The 18,402-nt window shown below is 42.1% G+C and overlaps 1 protein-coding gene across 6 annotated transcripts in view; it reads right to left on the reverse strand.

The window, feature by feature from the left end:
* ROBO1 (roundabout guidance receptor 1) overlaps positions 1–18,402 on the reverse strand; it is a 684,057-nt gene that overhangs the window by 278,004 nt on the left and 387,651 nt on the right. The window contains exon 1 of one of the 6 annotated variants that reach the window (XM_077790954.1): positions 15,226–15,683. The exons of the other annotated variants lie outside the window; for them this stretch is intronic. Within the exon in view, the coding sequence (XP_077647080.1) occupies positions 15,226–15,280 (55 nt within the window). The 5' untranslated portion in view covers positions 15,281–15,683. Of the gene's footprint in view, positions 1–15,225; positions 15,684–18,402 lie in introns of those variants that run through there. 6 annotated transcript variants of the gene reach the window in all.

Below are 18,402 nucleotides of genomic sequence, written 5' to 3' on the forward strand. Positions count from 1 at the left end.
AGTAGCTCTGAATGCACAGAGCACACAGCCTCCTGAGCCTCATCAAAGGTGTAAGCAGCCTACATCCTGTTTCTTTTACTATTTCACAGCATCAGGTAAACACCAACTACAACACAGCCAAGTAAGCTTTTGGGGTAAAATACAGTGTTTATGGAATTTTCACTAGACATACTAAAATCCCTGGGGATCCATGATGCCTCTGTTCTGTGAGCACAGCAAGGCCAAGCCTTAGCAGTTTCTACCAAAAGCAATCTTCAACCTCCTCCAGCTAGAAGCTGCTAATTATGTCAGTCATGCTGAATGCTGACTGTCTTGTGCTGTGAAGTGATACCTACTCATTTTATTAGCAAAGAGAGGATCTGGAGTGAGGAGCTGGAACAGCTATTATCCCTTTATTTCCAAAACAGCAACAGTTTACAAGCTCTCTCTTGGTGAATAAAAATCTACTTTCACTAAACACCATTGGGATGTAGGAATGTTAACTTCTTCCTCAGAAGAGAGGGAGAAGAAAACAAATACAAAACACCTCGCTGGTTTTGAAGTTCTCTTGCTGGATGAGCACCTCCCTTTGAGTTCTCTAGTTGCTCATCCACTCGGGCAGATTCTCAAGTGCAGTAAATTAACAGTGGCTCATTGACTTCACTAGGACTACACTCACTGACAGCAGTTAAAGCTGACCTACATTACAGCAGCATTTCACACCAAGGAAGAGCTGCCTAGAGCCAGTTGGAGCCAAGAACTGCACGGTGGTTCTTCCTCATACTTAATCACTATATGGAACACCCATCTTCCTCTTCTGCAAGAGCCCTCTGTAGTGGCAGCTCATACAACCAGACATTTTGGACGGGGCAGCCCCAGCCAGCTCGCAGCTGGGGGATGGCTGCACAAAGCCTCTGAAAGCCTGAGCAACTGCCCTGGAAACTGCTGGGAGGGAGTGGTGCCTGTGCTTGCCAGACTAAGTTCCAGAACTCCATTTCCAATTTAAGTCTTATGGGTTTTTCCAGCCCTCCTTCTTTAACCAGTCAGAGACGTGTTCTGTCTGGAGCTGCTGGTTTGCTCTGACTGGTCATGTACCATAATGACAAGGAGTCAGAGATGAGGCAGGGGGAAAAGAAACTAAATTCCTGTCATTCAGAAGGGAGAACTGTCAGGATACCCCTACACCCTAGAATTTCTTCCCTACCATGCATAAATGTAAGCCTGAATACATAATCCAAACCACTAATGAAGAAAAAAGTCAAATCCCACAACCACTGAAACTAAATAAAGGTTTATTATAGTTGTGGAGATATACAGCAACATTTGAGGTCAGGTTAGAGCTCTGATTAAGCTGAAGATGTCCCTGCTCACTGCAGGAGAGTTGGACAAGTGACCTTCAGGAGATCACTTCCAATTCAAACTATTCTAGGGTTTGTGGAGTCATGAGTGCAAACAACATAAACACTTGAACTACCCAGCAAAAGAAAACAGTATTCAATGGATGCAACTAGAAATACATAATTCTGTGAAGAAGTCTCAATTTGAAACACAGGCAAAACCAAACAACTGCCTACCTGCAGATTTTAAGGAATAGGCTCAGGGAAAGCTAGAGAGATGTGCAGCACAAAGCCAAACACCACAGAATTACTCACCAGCAACAAGCATCCCCAACAGAACCCCATCCCTCATACTTTTTACCTTCTCCCGTGAAATGATTAGAAGAAGATATAGAGACTGCACTCAAATTTTGATATCAAATGAATACACGTTTGTGCTGGATTTGTTTTCTCCTAAGGTTTTTTTGGTTGGTTTTTTTTTTTTTTTTTTAATTTTTTGAGGGTTTTTGTTGCTTTGTTTGGGTTTTTTTTAAATTATCTTAACCTAGTTAAATCAATTCTTATACTTACCAAGGCATGACATTGTTTACATAAGACTAAGTGCAAAACCCTGACCTCTGTATTTCCAGCATGACCTCAGAGAATAGAGCCCACTCACCTTACCCCAGTTCCTACAACTTTAATTATATTCGACAAGGCTGCTGTGCTTTAAAGGTATCATTTACCGAGACTAAAAGATGTTTATTTTCATTCCCACTAATCACTTCCCTTTTGTTTCATTCCATTTATACACCCTGGCTTTTGCACTCAGAATGGCTATCAGATTAGATCACTACAGATGCAGCTGAACAGCTTCTTATGCTACTATGTAGTCCTATAAAAATCCACACTATTTAACTTTTATCAATGTATATCGAATCCATCACAGAGATTCCAAAGAGCTTCCCAATTGCTAGGCTATTTAAGAAATCTTTAAGGGTGAGGGAGGGAGATACAAGGACAGAGGACACAGACAGACCTGTGTCATTATTTACAATTTTAACATCATAAATCAGGCCCACACCTTTAAAAAAAAAATCCTGGCTTTGTATATAACTTCACTGTCATTTAAAAAATGGTCGTTCATTACATTCTTTTCCCACATGCTGTTGAACTTATAGTTTCAGAAATACAGCCAAGTCAGAATTGAGTGAAAATCCAAGTTATCAATACTACTTTAGAACTATTTAGAAGTAAAGCTAAAACACAGTATGAGCTTTTATGTCTTACTCCAACAGGTTCTTCTAATTATTTAATGACATTATGAGGAAATCTACAAAAATACATTAATGCTAAAAAGTTAAGCTGTAATAGTTTAAAGCCATTATCATTTAGTTTATCATTATCACTTAGTTTAAAGCCATTTTCCTTTCACTTTACATTTAGATGATGAAGAGCCCCCCAAAAAAGTTATTAGATTCAGTCTATTTAATGGAACTTCTAAATTGAAGTAAAAAGTACGTACTTTTAACTTTATGGCAAACTGCACAATAACCCCATTTTCTTTTCTGTACCACCAGCTACTTGCTCATTAGACACAAATGGGTAGAAAACAAGAGTTTCTTTGTTTGCATACATTAACTTAAAGCTGTAAAACTCATTCAGCCAAACTTTCACCTTTAAACCTCAACCTGATTTGTAACAACATTTGTAGCCTCTAAAATTACACTGCATGCACCCAGACAGAGTTAATCACCCTTCACTTTTGATTCGTAGAATAATGATCTACCATTTAAACTTGAGCCCTTAAAAGCCTGAAGAAAGCTATGTACATATCTTTGTCTTAAATCAGTAGCAAAATAACAAAACCCTACCCAGCAGTGACCACTTGAAAAGCAAAACAAAAAGAAACATACAACTTCTAGCTCATGGAAGTTGTAAATAAGAGCATTTCAAGTCTCCTCAGATGAAATTCTTGCTTCCCAGCACATACTATTGATCAAACACCTGGTACTTCTAGGAAAAAGGAAAAGTCACAGAGAAATGTCTGGTTTTATTTTTTGTGTATTAAAACTTCATAAGAACATTGAAAAAAAAGAAAAAAATGCAGTTGAGATTTGAAAATAACACATTTTAAAAACTGATGAGCTTACTGTTATTTTAAATTAAGAATATATTATGGCTCCCTTCAAATATTGTCTATAAGGAAACAGATTGTATTCATTTTCAAAACTGACAGTTGAGCATTTTTGCTAGCTAAAACATCACAACTACTAAAAACCAACTCTTGGATTTATGTATTATACTTCCCTAAATGCAACAACAACAAAAAAGAAGTATATTGTACAGCACAGAAAAATTCCAAACCAAAAATGCTAAGAAAAAGCTATAAGACACAAAAATACAATTAAAAAAAAAAAATCAAGACAAAAATGAGAGGCTAAAACAAAACCAGTTTGGCTGTTCTGGAAGCAGGAGAAAGATTGGCTACCACGTAAAAGACACCAATAACACACAAGAAATTCAATCTTACAATCAATAAAAAAAAGGGAACCTAAATCACAAAATTTTATAAGCCGTTAATGTTTCTCATTTTTTAAGTTGAGAAGAACAATTAGCAATCATCTCCTTTTTTCTACTACTAAGGTTTCTATGTAACATCATGTAGTTAGTGTAAGTGACACAACTTGAGCTTCTGCAAAGCAAGATAAAAACTGGCATCAACTGTTAAACCTATTTGACTTTAAGGGGGTGAGAACTCATCCAAATTTTGTTTCATCTCCTCAGGTCACAAAAGGAATGAGTTCCTGCTACTCTTTAATTTATGCTAATAAAGAAGAGGGAGCTACTTTTATTTTCCTTTTATTACTGCTTAAAAAAAAAAAAAAAAAAAAAACACCAAGGGATCCTCAATTTGAAACAAGTTTTAACGAGTACGATAAAGTCTGCACACATAATGCACTGGGTGGAGTAAAAGCCCTCAGCAACCCAGAGCCAATAATGGACTTGTCGCCAACACCCTGTGATTTCATGACTGCCAGAATGAAAACAAATGCCACGTTCAGTTCATTGCAAAGAAAGGGACTCATTAACTTGATGTGGCTTTTTACTTGACCTTAGTAAGGTGAGTAAAATAAAATTTAATTTTATGAGATTCAAAATGATCAGCTGCATACCTACAGGAATTGTGATGAAATGACCAAGTGAAATGACTAACTCTGTTTAATTCTAATTATAACTAGACTGTAGGTCACTGTGAATTTCTAGCTGAGAGGTGGCTGCCTTCACTACTGTAATAAGGTAACAGAAAATCAAACTCTAAGTGTCTTTCTGGGAACTGATGTAAATAAAATGTAAATTTCTGTCAAAGATGTAATTATCAATTCTGAAGACACAATAATTTCAATGCAGATTTTAGTCCAATCACAGACATCTAAATAGTCATTTCCCTGCAAAAAAATCCTAGCTATTATTCAAAAATTAAGCACTCATACTTTGCCAATAAACCTTCTAGTAAGAGAATTAGAAACAAACAAACCAACCCCAAGAAAACCAACAAAAATCCAAACAAACAAAACAAACAAAAACCCCAAACAAACAAAGAAAACCACCACAAAAGTTGACTGTGAAAATAGCATTCACTCCTCCCAGTCACAACATTAAAGCACCAGGTCAACTACCCTACCTTGGCTGTCCTAGCAAATGCAGGGGGAAAGCAAAAAAAATCCCCATCTAATATGAAGCACTGGAAGGTGGATGAGGATTAAAAAATTTCCTTCCACATTATGGTCATGGGAACCTCTCCCGAAATAAAAGATAGGCACTAAAGAAGTAAAAATCCAGCAATCCAGAATCCAAAACTGCTGTGAGCAGAGGTTTTTCAGCAGTGCACTTGAGGGAACTTTATCCCCTAGTGGGTAAAAATTAAAGTGGAATCCAATTTTAGCTCCAGAGGGATAATAGCGTACTGTAGCTCCCTTTTATTTTCTACATATATGAACTTGCTGTTCACTCACTATTTGGGTTTGGGGTTTTCACAATTCTGAAGAAAAAAAAATCTAACACTCGAACACACACTTCACTGGTTTCTGTACTTGCTCCACTAAAAACTTGAAAGTAAACAGAAGTGTGTTCATATCAGTACTGTAATCCTCCTACAGAGTAGGAGCCTTTGAACATTTTGAACATTTATTCCTGATATGACACCAAGCTACATCACCATTCAGCTCAGCAGCTGCCAGAACCATGCTCAAGGAAAGTTAAAGTGCATGCTACGTCTCTAAGCTTGTTTCACTTATTGAAACACTTGTGTGTTTCAATATTTGCTTTCCCTACAGGTAACACAGATTAACATTAATGAGTGGGAGAGAAAACAGAAATCACTATTTTCTGAAGTTTTCTAAAAAAGCAAAGTACTTATCAGCAGCAAAATCTAATCCTGCATACACCTTCCCATTTCAAGGTCTGCATTGCTACATACACATTTGAAAAGTCACAAAATCCTCCTCAAAACAATTACTCAGAAGTTCATCTCTTAGTTTCTAAGCTTAACAAGAGCACTTAATAGATATCTCGTTGTATCAAAAGGTAGGGGAGACTTCATTCTGCCCTCTGTATTAAAGAGGTAAATAAAGCAATGGTGCCTTCTTTCTGCTTTGCATCTACTTTTAAATTTTTCCTTTTAATTTTTAAAGGCAGTATAACCTGAGCAATGAGCCTCATTAATCACCACTGAATGATTTAATCCAGCCATTCAGTTCCAGATGCCACTCAGTGCTAGAGATATGCTAATTCCTTCCAAGCTTCACCTCCTTTCACAGTTGAAACCATAATTTTCCACAGTGAAGACAGGATTTTACTCCATGCATGAGGCCTCCTGCCAATCCTTTTTACGACTAGCACAGTGCAAGTTTCATTCCACAGTCACATCAGACCTTTGTGCTCAAGCTGCTCATTACAAACATCCTCTCTCCTCCATCCTGCTGCTACAGCACCAAACTCCAACCTCTCCTGGGCTAACTCCTGCTTTGGGAAGCAAAAAGTAGAAGAGTTTGTTACTATCCCTATTTATCTTGTTTCCTCACTACAAAAAACTACTGTTTTTTTTTTTTTTTTTCCCTTTATCACCTCCTACCATTAAACACTTTGATTATGAAGTATCTGTCAGCTGCAGTACCTAGGGCCTCAGAAGATATATTCCAAAACCAGAAAGCTGAACTGACAGAATTGTTTTGTGAGTGGGAGGTGAAGGGAGAAGCATTCAGAATTTGCAAATCCCAGTTCTGAACCTGCCTGGCATCCAAGAGATCTCCTAGCACAAAGCACATCAGGTGCCAAGTTTTATAACAGGTGCCAAGAGGTTTTGATAAAAGAAAAAGCTTGGTGACATTGCTGAGCACTTGATCCAAAAATGGTATTTTAGGACCTTGTGTTACACTTTCCACACAAATACAGACCCACCTGTGGATCTGGGGGCTGCTATCCTCATCTTGGGCTTACATGCTTGGGACTATTTGGCCAACAGGAGATGTCTGGGTTGAAAAGTCTGCTTTTGACCATTGTTAGTAAAGTGCACTACAGAAGTGGCAAGCTGAGAAGCTCCTAAAAGAATACATACTCAAATACATTTTCAACTGGCTTCTCACCCTTCACATAGCTAGTGAGGCCCATGCAAATTTACAGTTATACAGCTTTTTTCAGTTAATTGGCTCTTAAGTCGGTGTTCACTACAATCTCAATTTTCAGACCAGCTAAGAACCCACAGTGATCCATAAACATTTGCAACTGAAGATAAAGTCAAACACTTTAGGCAATTTAATTTAAACACTAGAATCAAGACTTTCAACAGGCACTACTGATTTTAAGTGGCTACAAATTTAGATTGTAGGTTCCCAACTTCAAACATATCACAAGGCCCTGGATTCCAAAAATCTGAGGTCCAGTGCCTACTAAAAAATCCAGCCACTCTTTCAAGCATGTCCATCTGGTCACCATCAAATACCATTTCTTCCTCCCTTCACCCGCTTCCAGAATTAAGTGGAGCCAATGCACATCTTTAGGCCCACACTAAATCCTTGACCATATATTAAAACCTAATTTCTAAGATAAAAACTGTAAATGTCTATTATGCTACTATAGAAGCGAATAATAAAACAAGTCTTCTATACTTGAATTTATAACCATTAACTGCTCTATGTGTCTAATCTTCAACATGAAGGCATTTAAGCAATTTGATAAGAGCCAATATAACTAACCAACGATCTAAAATAAATACCTTGCCTGAGGACATGCAAATTTCAGAAGGCACAAAGATGCCAGCCAAGCAAGTTTTAATGCAATGCTAGCATGAAACAGTTTAACAGCACTAAAGAAATTCTGATTGATGTACAAGACAGTCAAGGGAGCAGAAGACAGAGAGCACAATATTGAAGAACATGAAGAGCACACAGCCTATACAGTTCTCTCAGATGGCTGTCGTGGATAACTCCAGCCTGCACAGGTTAGACCCTGATCCTTACCCTACCCTGCACTGCATGTCTGAAGACATAGGCTGTTCCAGAACTGAGCTTATTCCACTGTTAATTCACTATGCAAGATGAAGAAAATAAAATATCAAGTTTAAGATTTTAAATCCAGAGCTCAGCACAGGCTTGTCACATTTACAGACCCTTTTATCTACAGTCAGGGGTGTTCATATTATTTTAATCATTCATAATATTAGTATTAGACTTAACATAATGCAATACCGTATTGAGCAAATACTTCCCAACAGAAAAGGGCAGCTTGAATAATTTTGCATATCTGACTATTAATTTCTTCAAAGAAAGATTACATATTTCAAGACTGCAGCAGTCCAGAAAATATGCTTGTTTTCTGATTAAGAATATTCATACCACTTCAATAATAATATATTCAACTACCCATTTTGGTCTAAGCTGAATTTATAGTAAGTTGTACTAGAATTAAATGTTGTAATTATTTACAGTTATTTACTTACATGTAAATAAATAGAAACATTTAACATAGTACAAAAAGCTCCATGCCTCTCCAGAGGAGCAGAGTCTGGTGGCAGAAAACAAGGCTTAAATAGGGATTACCTTGTGGAATTTACCTCTACCACCAGTGAGCAAACCCACAGAGGTTCTCTCCTGTTGTTTAGATACAAAATCCAGTAATTTTAAATGGAACTTATTTGAATGCTAAGGAAGAAATCTTCAGCAACACATTTACTATTATGTGAAAGTACAGATGCTAATACAAGCAGTCTATATATGTCAGCCTTCTGAATGAGAAGATAAATACCTAAGATGTCTTTATTAAAAAAATGGTTTTATGCACTAGCCATATAGTTTATATACATATTTTTAAAAATCCCTTAAGATAAAACGTGTTAAAAATCAGGTGGGAGATGACAATTTGCTACTGCTTTTACCAAAATCGAGATACTGAACTTCTACATCTGAAGGCAAAGTGCATGCCCAAGTTGCACCATGAGGACCTCCACTGCTCCATCCAACAGCACATCTATTCACTAAAACCTTGATGGAAAAGTGCTCAAGTTCTGTGTAAGTCTTTGGGTAGTGGTGCTGAAAGGAACTATGAGTGAACCTGAGGACCTGAAATACAGCTTCCACCAAGACACAAAATTGCTTTATGAACTCACAAAACAAATGGATCTTTAAGTCCACAACCACATTTTCTGCCTATTAACAGTAGATCCTCCTTTCTAATTTTCCAAGTTTATGCTTCCAGAAAACACAGTTAGCATTACTTCCCACCAAAACACAAGGCAAAAGGTTTTCTATTCCCCTTCTCAGCATGGTTTACCTCCTTTTGGTAAAGCCACCTTAAGGTTATACCCTTCCATAAACCATTCTGTCCTCAGCAAAGGTGAAATGACTTGGCTGCTTCACTCTGCACCTTCCCCCTGGCTGCAGTTGCTCAGATGGCAAGCAGGCTCTAATTAAAAAGACTGGCCTGACGCCACTCACAAATCTCATTACTGTCAATTTATCAATTTTGTTTTAATCAGTCATACACAGACACACATGAGTCTTAGTCAGAAATTTTCCTAAGCTTCAGAAAAAGAGAGGCATGGAAAATACCTACAAGTCTGAGAATAGTTCTCAGTATTTGACAGTATTTAACTTCACTGGTTGATCATATATTCCTTCACTTTCTCATAAATATAAGTTTCCTCACTTCCTGTCAAAAGACAGGAAAAAAAAATACGACATATTTTCCCTAAGTCCCTATTCATTGTTTTGTTTTGGAGTAGGACATTTCCCCTACTGCTTACGCCTGAAATGGACAATCCCACATAAACAAACATCTCTCTCTGTGTGCTGTTGTTTTAACACCAATTATATCATATGCATTCCTGGTCTGAAAGGCCTACCCTTATGATATTCCAGAACCATATTTCATCATTTTTGCGGATAAATCTGGGTAAATGCACCATATTTTTCCTAAATAACAGTGAACAAAGATATTCTGACATCCAGAATTAAATTCACATATTGAAATTCTTATTTCAATAAATCTTTACCATCACCTTCAGGGTAAGGTAATTCACAGTACTGGCTTACATTAATAATTGGGATGCCAAAAGACTTAGCTCTTTAAAAACCAGAACTCAAGACCAACAAGAGAATAACGTCACTCTGCACACCTGACTGAAAACTCAAGTCATTATTAGCTTCCCAGGTGTTTCACTTGTTTCCCTGCTGAGATTTTCCTTAGTACCAAGTCTCAGCTGTGAGAGTCCAACACAGCTGGCTGCATCTATGTCAGGAGTACAAAATAGTTGTGCTCATAAAACATTTTATTTCTTCACATAAAATGTCCTTCTACCCAGAACCATTTAGTGCTGATGCTAAGGCTGACACAGTAAGCCAAGAGATATCAGTGTATGACTGAAATATACATGTATGTGTATAAAATAAATGTACATCTTCTTTCTCTTAAAGAAGATATAAACTAGCAAGTTATGTCCCCTTAAAAGCATCTCTAGCTTTCAAGACACTTAAGAATTTTTTTTGTTGCTCTGCTCTCACCTTTTGGTCAAGCTGCTCGTCACTAACAGAAAAGTACTCTTATTTCCTCTGTTTACACAATTTATTGGACTTAAAATACACCTTGGTTGCTACTTCAGTTACCTCACTATTTACCTTACAATTTTATAAAGAGGCACTCAGGTGAAAAGCTAAGGAAGGTTATCACCACCAAATGAGATTATATAACAGAGCACACAAATAAAATGTGACAGGATCTCAGCGTATGAAATTCTTAAGTGCCATTTTGTTTGCTTGGAAAGAGCAAGGCCACAAAAGAACCTCAAAACATTAACAACTATCAACAACCAAATGACTCATTCCAAACTATTCAAATACAGAAAACCTGTAACAAATTCACAACAGTAACTTAAACATTGACAATGGGCATCTTCACTATGAAAGGCAGATTTTTGAAGAAGAATCCAAGCCGAGTGACCGTTATCCACACAGGACATTTAACAGCAACAGAAATACTACACTGAGAACTGCAGCAAGTTACCAGACTTGCTAGACCCAGCAAATTGTTATTATATTCATTAGGGAAAGCTAACCCATAATGAGACATAATATTGCAGTCACTTAGGATTGTGAAATAAAACTCTTCCAGTTATTTAGGAAAATTATGTGCCAACCAAAACCAATGCTACTTGAAAGTGAGGGAACAGGTTCCCAGATAACTTTAAGAATAAACATAGATTTTTCTCTCTTGAACTTCTTAATATTTTCTTTTTCCACCTTCAACGAAAACTAATTTGGTCTTTGACCATCATTTCCAAAGCATTTTATGTTCAAGCATTGTTTGGCAAAGGTATTTAATATTTAGTATTAACATGATAACACTGCTACCTAAGCGTCACTAGTTTCTGATAATATTTTTAATGGCCCTTCTATTCTTGTAAAGTCAATCAAACCCTTTATCATGCACACTCAGGAGTATTCTTCACATAAATTCACGTTTTCCAATAAAATCTTATGGACATGACACATGATTCCACCAAAATTCAATATCCTGAACATTACAGACGATCCCTGATAATGAAGTTACTCTGCAACTTCAACAAAAAAACTTCTGACAACCAACACTGACTGCAGTGAGCAAAAATCAGCTTGAGTGTTCCTCTGGTTTAAACTAAGTTAATTCACAGGCAATAGGAAAAAAAATAGTGCCTCTTTGTAGCTGAAAGATAACAAAATTCACACTTGTGCAAATTCAAAAAAAAAAAAAAAGAATTCTGCTGTCCACAGATACTATCAGTACTCATTAGTGGCTGTGTATCAAATACCTGGATACTTGGAGACTATTTAATCACAAGCAAGGACTTAGCAGTTTTGCAGCATGTGGTTACTTCTTTGCTAGCTTGAAGTCTTCCAACACAAGTGGGACAGCTTCTTCTAAGAAAGATTGCTAGCTCAATCTTTCTTATATATTTTTCTAATAAAATTACTTGGAACAGCACACAATGCATTAGGGATAAGTGGAAAAAAAGCACATTTTTAAAGTTTTCTTGGGTGACTTATTTGCTTTTACAGATTAGGCACTTAATACTTTCATAATCCTTTGAATTACTATCTATTTTTTTAAGAAAATCTCTCCTAATTTATTACTATTAAACAGAGAAGACATAAAAGGAGTAGAACTCTTTCCAGAAATGCTCTAGCACTTCATGAGAGAGCTTTTAAGTACAAACTTCTGAGACAAACAAACAAAATGTATCAAGGAAGTGACCGATTTATTTACTCCAATAGGTAGCTTAGCCAGCTGGAAAGGACTCTGGGGACCCTCCATGGGCACCCTTAAACTATTAACCATCAGAAGGTAACTCTCCCATGAAGGAGGAATACAAGAGACAATTTTGCCCTCCACTGGCTAGAGCTATCACTGAAAAACACGCCTGCCTCGCTGTGTCAGCATGGAAAAACCTCTGGAGCAAAGGCACCAATCCCATTTCAAGAGCAGTAATTAGTAAGGGATAACATGGACAGGAGAGGGGGAAAGGGTGGGTGTTGAGCAGATGGGAATCAGCAATGCCATGAAATAACTCATCAAAATATGAAGATTTCCACAGAGGGAAACAGAAAAATCACACAGGGACATATTTAGCCTTGAGAATGGCTCGAGCAGTGAACAACCATGTGGAAAACCAGAACCTTGACACTCCTTCCCAGCAAAAATGTTCTGCATGTTGCCCTTCAGATAAGTGAAATCTTTTCTTTCCCAAACATACTCATTTGATGCTGCTGCTTCCTGGGGAGTGGAGAGATGAAAAAAATCCAGGAAGTCTGAAGCAAAGTCTGCCTCAGAACGAAGGAAAAAGGGCAGAAAGCAGGTCAATACTCAAGAAAACAAGGATACCAGAGAAGTATTCCTTAAAGCAATTCTTATTCTGTATTCAAAAAAGCATTGAAATTAGACTGGGAGAATAAGGGAGGAAAGCTGCTACATTCCAATTTTCAACAGTATTCAAATTTAAATGTATTCAACATTTATTAACCACAGGCTTACATGAAAGAAGGTACTTCATAGGATCCCACAGAGACAACACCAAGGTAAAAATTAGGGGTTTTAAATTTTAAGTGGTTTACCAATTACTGTTTTAACAAACATTAACCCACTTTTTTATTATTGATATTTTTTTCTCTCTCCCATCCCCCAGTCATTTCCCACCTCTCAGCAGAAGTTTCTAACATCCCATTTAGAGTGTGGCCAACACAAACCATTGATTCAGTAGTGGGTGGAAATGAGGGAAGTGAGAACCTTCAGTGGAAGAGGGAGGAAAGGATCAATCAACTTGCAAGATCAGCTGTCAGCAGAACTCAAAGGATTTCAGTGTGGAAACTGATGTAGATGACTCCTGTCCTTCCTCCTGCACTGCAGCCATCTGCCCTCAAACTTCATCCTGCCAAAGGTTTCTGGCATCTCCATTGTTGCAGACACAAAACTAAGTATTTGACCACACTCTAGTTAAGGGGAAAAATAAATTCCTCCTGGTGAAGGAGCTGAAATAGCGTTATTATCTGTCGCTTGTCTTTTATCATTGTTACTGAGTTTGCTTACATGACAAAACTAAAAGCCTTCATAAAATACCATGGCTTTTTCCTTTTTTTTTTTTCCCTATCCAACTCAGATGGAATCAACATTATTAGAGAGAGCATCCTCATCCAGAGGAGGGTGGGGGGAAAGAAAACAAACCTTGCATTCAACTTTATTGAGCATGGATATGATTAACAGATGAGAGGATTAAAAGATAAATTAAATACAATTGTTTCTTACCTTGGGAGTTTAAAACATCCCAATACATTATCAAGTTTCAGAGTACACTATCTATGAAGTCACCTTCTCTTCATAGGTGGTGATGATTGGCATGAAAGTTTCAGAAAGAGCAAATGGGTGGAAAGGCCCATTCCATTTGTTTCTTCCATCACGTGAAGGAGGCAATACAGAGAAAAATCAAACTAAAGATGGCATGACAGACACAGTCAAAAGTGAACAGGGCAAGAGGCAACCCTACTCAGGATGCAAGGTTTGCAATGTCCAAAGCCACAAGGAGCAAACCAATACCTAAGAGCAAAAATTTAGTAATTAAACTTATGATATAATCTAGAAACAGATATAAGTTACTACACTTAGTGACATAATTAAGACTTGAAGCTTCAGGCAGTGAACTTAAGCCTTTCAAAAACTTCATTCATCCATTCACTGACAAAATGTGTCATGCTTTAATGACTCAAAGGGGTCCTCTACAAATTTATAAGAATCAGTGAAGGCAGCGAAGTTTGCGCCCAAACCAACCTTCACTATGGCCCAAGAATTGACTGCGTTCACTTAGCGTGTGACAAAAGGCGTTCCTGAGAAGTAATACTGCAGGGAGACAAAACCTGTCCTCCTGAGGGAGGCGGGGTCCTTGTGCAGAGGCAAACCCGAAATCCCCCCAAGCCCCAGGGCGCGCCCGGCCGAGCCGCAGCCGCTCCGAGCCCCGCGCCGCTCTCCGCGGGGCGCACGGAGCCAAAGCCGCGCTCCACAGTGCCCTTCAGTGCCGCCCTATCTGTAACCCATCAGGCACGATAACATGCCCCAACACTGTAAGCCCCACGTAAAAGTGTGCCTAATGAGCATTAATCCCCCCTATCTCCTCGGCCACCTCTCCCATTCTCACTGAGCACGCCGGCGCTTCACTTCACACACGTGCGTCAACTTCATTCGCCAAGGTGAAGCAGAACCCATCCCCTCAAGCCCTCCCTTCCCTCCCTCACCGCCGTGGTCCCCCCGGTGGCGGTGTGCGGGCTTAGCCGGGCCCGGGGCTGGGACGGGGGGATGCGCAGGGACCGCCCGGCCGCGGGTGCGGGGTACCGGCGGGCAGCCGCGCCGAGCGGCGCAGCCAGCTCCGCGGGACCGCGGGGTCCCGGCCCGCCGCAATCAACACCAGCCGCGGGGACATAATCGACCCCGGGAGCCGCAGGCGGTGGGAGCCCTGGGACCAGGGCAGGACCCGGCGCCGCGCATCCCCCCGCTCCCCGCCCCGGGCAGCGGGGAGCCGCAGGCGGTGGGAGCCCTGGGACCAGGGCAGGACCCGGCGCCGCGCATCCCCCCGCTCCGCGCCCCGGGCAGCGGGGAGCCGCAGGCGGTGGGAGCCCTGGGACCAGGGCAGGACCCGGCGCCGCGCATCCCCCCGCTCCCCGCCCCGGCAGCTCCCGGGGCAAACGCGGGCCGGGCGCCCGCAGGGTGGAAGCCGAGCTCGGTTTCCGAGTAAAGGAGGGGGCCGGGAGGCGCGGAGGGGCCGAAGTGGGGGAGCGAGGGGAGGGAAGGAGGAGAGCGGCTGCCCGAGCGCTGCCACCGCCGCGGCCGCGTATCCGACCCGCCTGCGTGAGGTGGTTACCTGAGGTGACACATATGAATCCGAAGAGGTAAAAGTGAGCAAACTCCGCGATCATTGTCCTCGGGTGGCGCCTGCAAGCAGTCTCATGCCAGAAGAGCGGGGGCAGAAAGGAAGAGCCCCCAGTTGTAATTCCACAGAAGCTTAAGGCAGGCGATGTTCTCTAATCCAGCGGACTCCCGGGGCGAGCCCCCTCCGGGCACGGCGCTGTCAGGTCCGCGGGGCTCCAGCCGCTCGCCAACTCCGGCCGGCCTCCCCTCTCCTGGCCCGGGCTTTCCTCAGCGGCGCCTTGACACTTCCCAGGACTATCCAAAGCGATAGGAGAAAACAAAAGATCCTCGAGTTCCCGCAGCGGAGGTCTGCCGCCTCCCGAGCGCAAGTTGCTGCCCCGGCCACCGACTCCGCTCTGGGCGCCCGGGACGAGCCGGTAACGGAGCGCAGGCGGGACGGGCACGGACCGGCCACGCCGCCCTCCGCGACGGCGAGGGGCGGGCAGGGAGCTCCGCGAAGCGTCCCCCCCGAGTCACTGCGCGCCCGGCGAGCGGCGGGCAGAGCGCGGCGGCGGAGCGGCGGCAGCGCCCGCTCCCATGGCGGGGGAAGGAGGCGGGCGCGTCGGGGGCCGCGGCGGAGCCCGGCCGCGGTCAGGCGGGGCGGCGGGCAGGGGAGCCCCGGCGGCTGCCCCGAGCCCAGCCCAGCATCGCCGCCGCCCCCGCCCCTGCACGCGGGGATCCCACGCTCGCCCCCGCCCCAGCGCCGGAGGAGGGCACGAGAGGGGCGATGGAAGGAAAGAAGAAAGAAAAGGCAGAGAGAGAGAGAGGGCGAGAAAAACTTCCTCGGGCCAACGCCCCCGAGCCGCCCGCCCTCGGTGCGGCGGCTGCGGGAGGAGGAGAGGCAGGAGGAGGAGGAGGAGCGGCTCCCTCGCCTTGCCCCGCCGCCGGGGCAGGGGTGCACGAGTCAGGCGGGGCCGAGCCCGCCGCGCCTGAACTTTCTGCTGTCACGTCGAGCCGCTCGCCTCCGCCGCGGGTTTCCCCTTCCCCCTCCCGGCCGCCGCCTCCCGCCCGCGCTGCCGCCGCGGCAGGTCTGCCGCCGCCCCGGGACACCTTAAAGGAGCCGCACCTACGCGGCCCCCGCACGCCCCGAGCGCCGCTGCCCGCCCGCCCCGCCCCGCGGGAGCCGGCGCCGCCTCCCGCCCCTGCCCCCGCCGAAGGTGAAACGCTCCCGGAGCCCGCCGTGCCCCGGGCTCGGCGCAGCCGGAGCTGGGGAGGGGAGAGAGCGCACCAGAAGTTCGGATACCCCCCGCCCACCCCCGCCGAAAACAAACAAACGCACAAAGCCCCCGCTCGGGTCTCCACCGGCATTGCCTCGCCGGGTGGTTCCTAACGCCTGCGGCCTGGCCGTGCTCCAGGCGGGGACCAAACCTCTAGGAGAAGCATCCTCAAAGCATCACTCCTGCGGCTGAGTGCACGGACAGATTGTACTCCGCATGGCCATGTCACACCGTGAGAGGCGGTGGTGGGGGAAGAGCGGGAAAGGTGGACTTAGAAGAAGCAGCACTACCACCTTACAGAAAAGCTCCAGCTATTCCTAGATTTGATTCATTAAGTTGTGAGGATTGAATGAGGCAGACAAAGAAATTTAATTTCCAAGCAGCGTATTGAATATATTAACCCCATTGCAAGTGAGTCTGCAGTGGGATAATAAAACCATATAGAAAGACTCTTGATGTACTTTCTGTCACAGGATTTATACAGACCCCACACTGTTATCAGCCAAACAGGTTTGGGTGCTGGCAGCCACCATCAGTCAAACCACAAGGAATGTCACTGAGTTTGCCCCATGTTGCATCCCTCAGGGCAAACTGACCAAAAGTCCAACAGAAATTTCCTATGCATCACACTGAGTCTGTTTCATCCCCTTTTATCTGTATGAGATCCATAGAGACAGATTTTCAATACTGTAAAGCAAAACTGGTTTACATTGGGAAAAGAAGCACCTGGTTATATGCACACAGTGTATCTGTAGCAGCAGCAACCAAACTGGCAATATTTTCTTCTAAAACTGATGAGAATTGATGAACATCCAAAAGTTAGAAAACTGGTCTAGTGTTTTACACCAGTTAATTTTCACAGTGAAAAAACAAATTAATGTCCTACTTCAAAGACATTTAGAAAGCAATCGTAACTGTGGAATCAGTAGCAGTGAATATTTTTGAATATGAGCAGATTTCTTCAAGCTGTACCTAGCCAACCATTTCTCTTCCTTTTGTGACCTCATGCACTTCATGAAAGAAAAATGCATTAGCACCTCTGGAGTTAAAACCACACCACAGAAACAGTAAAGAGTCCTGAGATAATCCTTGGATCCTAGTGTGAAGTTTGAGATTTCAATGAATTAGATTTGGAGTTCTTCTTTTATAATTGATTAAATAAATAGGGGTCACATGCAGGGCTGAAAATGGTCCTCAAGAGTACATTTACTTCACCTCTGTTCTCACAGAGGGTCAAATATAAGTAAGACCCTAACTAGCAGGTATTTTGTAATCCCTCTTCTATCCATTTCTCATGATTGGAATTTCATACTCTATTTAGGTAACCTGTCCCAGTTACGATATAGTCAAATTTCTTTTTTTTTTTAAAGCCTAGACTAAATAGTCTTTTGGAAGAAAACACACCACCATCCTCACCAATAAAATTTTGAAGACTTTTTTTTTTTTAAATTCCTTTTGTAGTATCAATATTTGGCCGACTCCCATTATACCAAATTTTGTACATATTTTAAGTGATTGCATCTCTTTAAAAAGCAAATTCACACATGTACCACTAGGCCACTCTAAAGGGAATGAGTGGGTTCACTTATTCTATGAATGTACCTTCACACATATATTTCATGTGTACATGTACTTATTTACTAGAAAAGTGTCATTTTTATGTATGCCTCTGTTTATATGAGATATATTTCCTCTAATCTTTAATTTAAAAATGTAATTTTTAATGCATTTCTATGGCCTATGTATTATCTAGCAACTTAAACAATCGATTTACTTTGTAACTGACAAGAATATATACAATGTGTGCAGAAGGTAAATAAAGCATTTTCCTAATTCTTGAGTTTTTTCAACTCAGGATGAAGCTGTCTCCTGTTCATTAGTGCAATAGTAGGTTTCTAGATTCACACTTTTGT

Source organism: Lonchura striata, chromosome 2 (assembly GCF_046129695.1).
Source record: "Lonchura striata isolate bLonStr1 chromosome 2, bLonStr1.mat, whole genome shotgun sequence".
Classification (NCBI taxonomy): domain Eukaryota; kingdom Metazoa; phylum Chordata; class Aves; order Passeriformes; family Estrildidae; genus Lonchura; species Lonchura striata.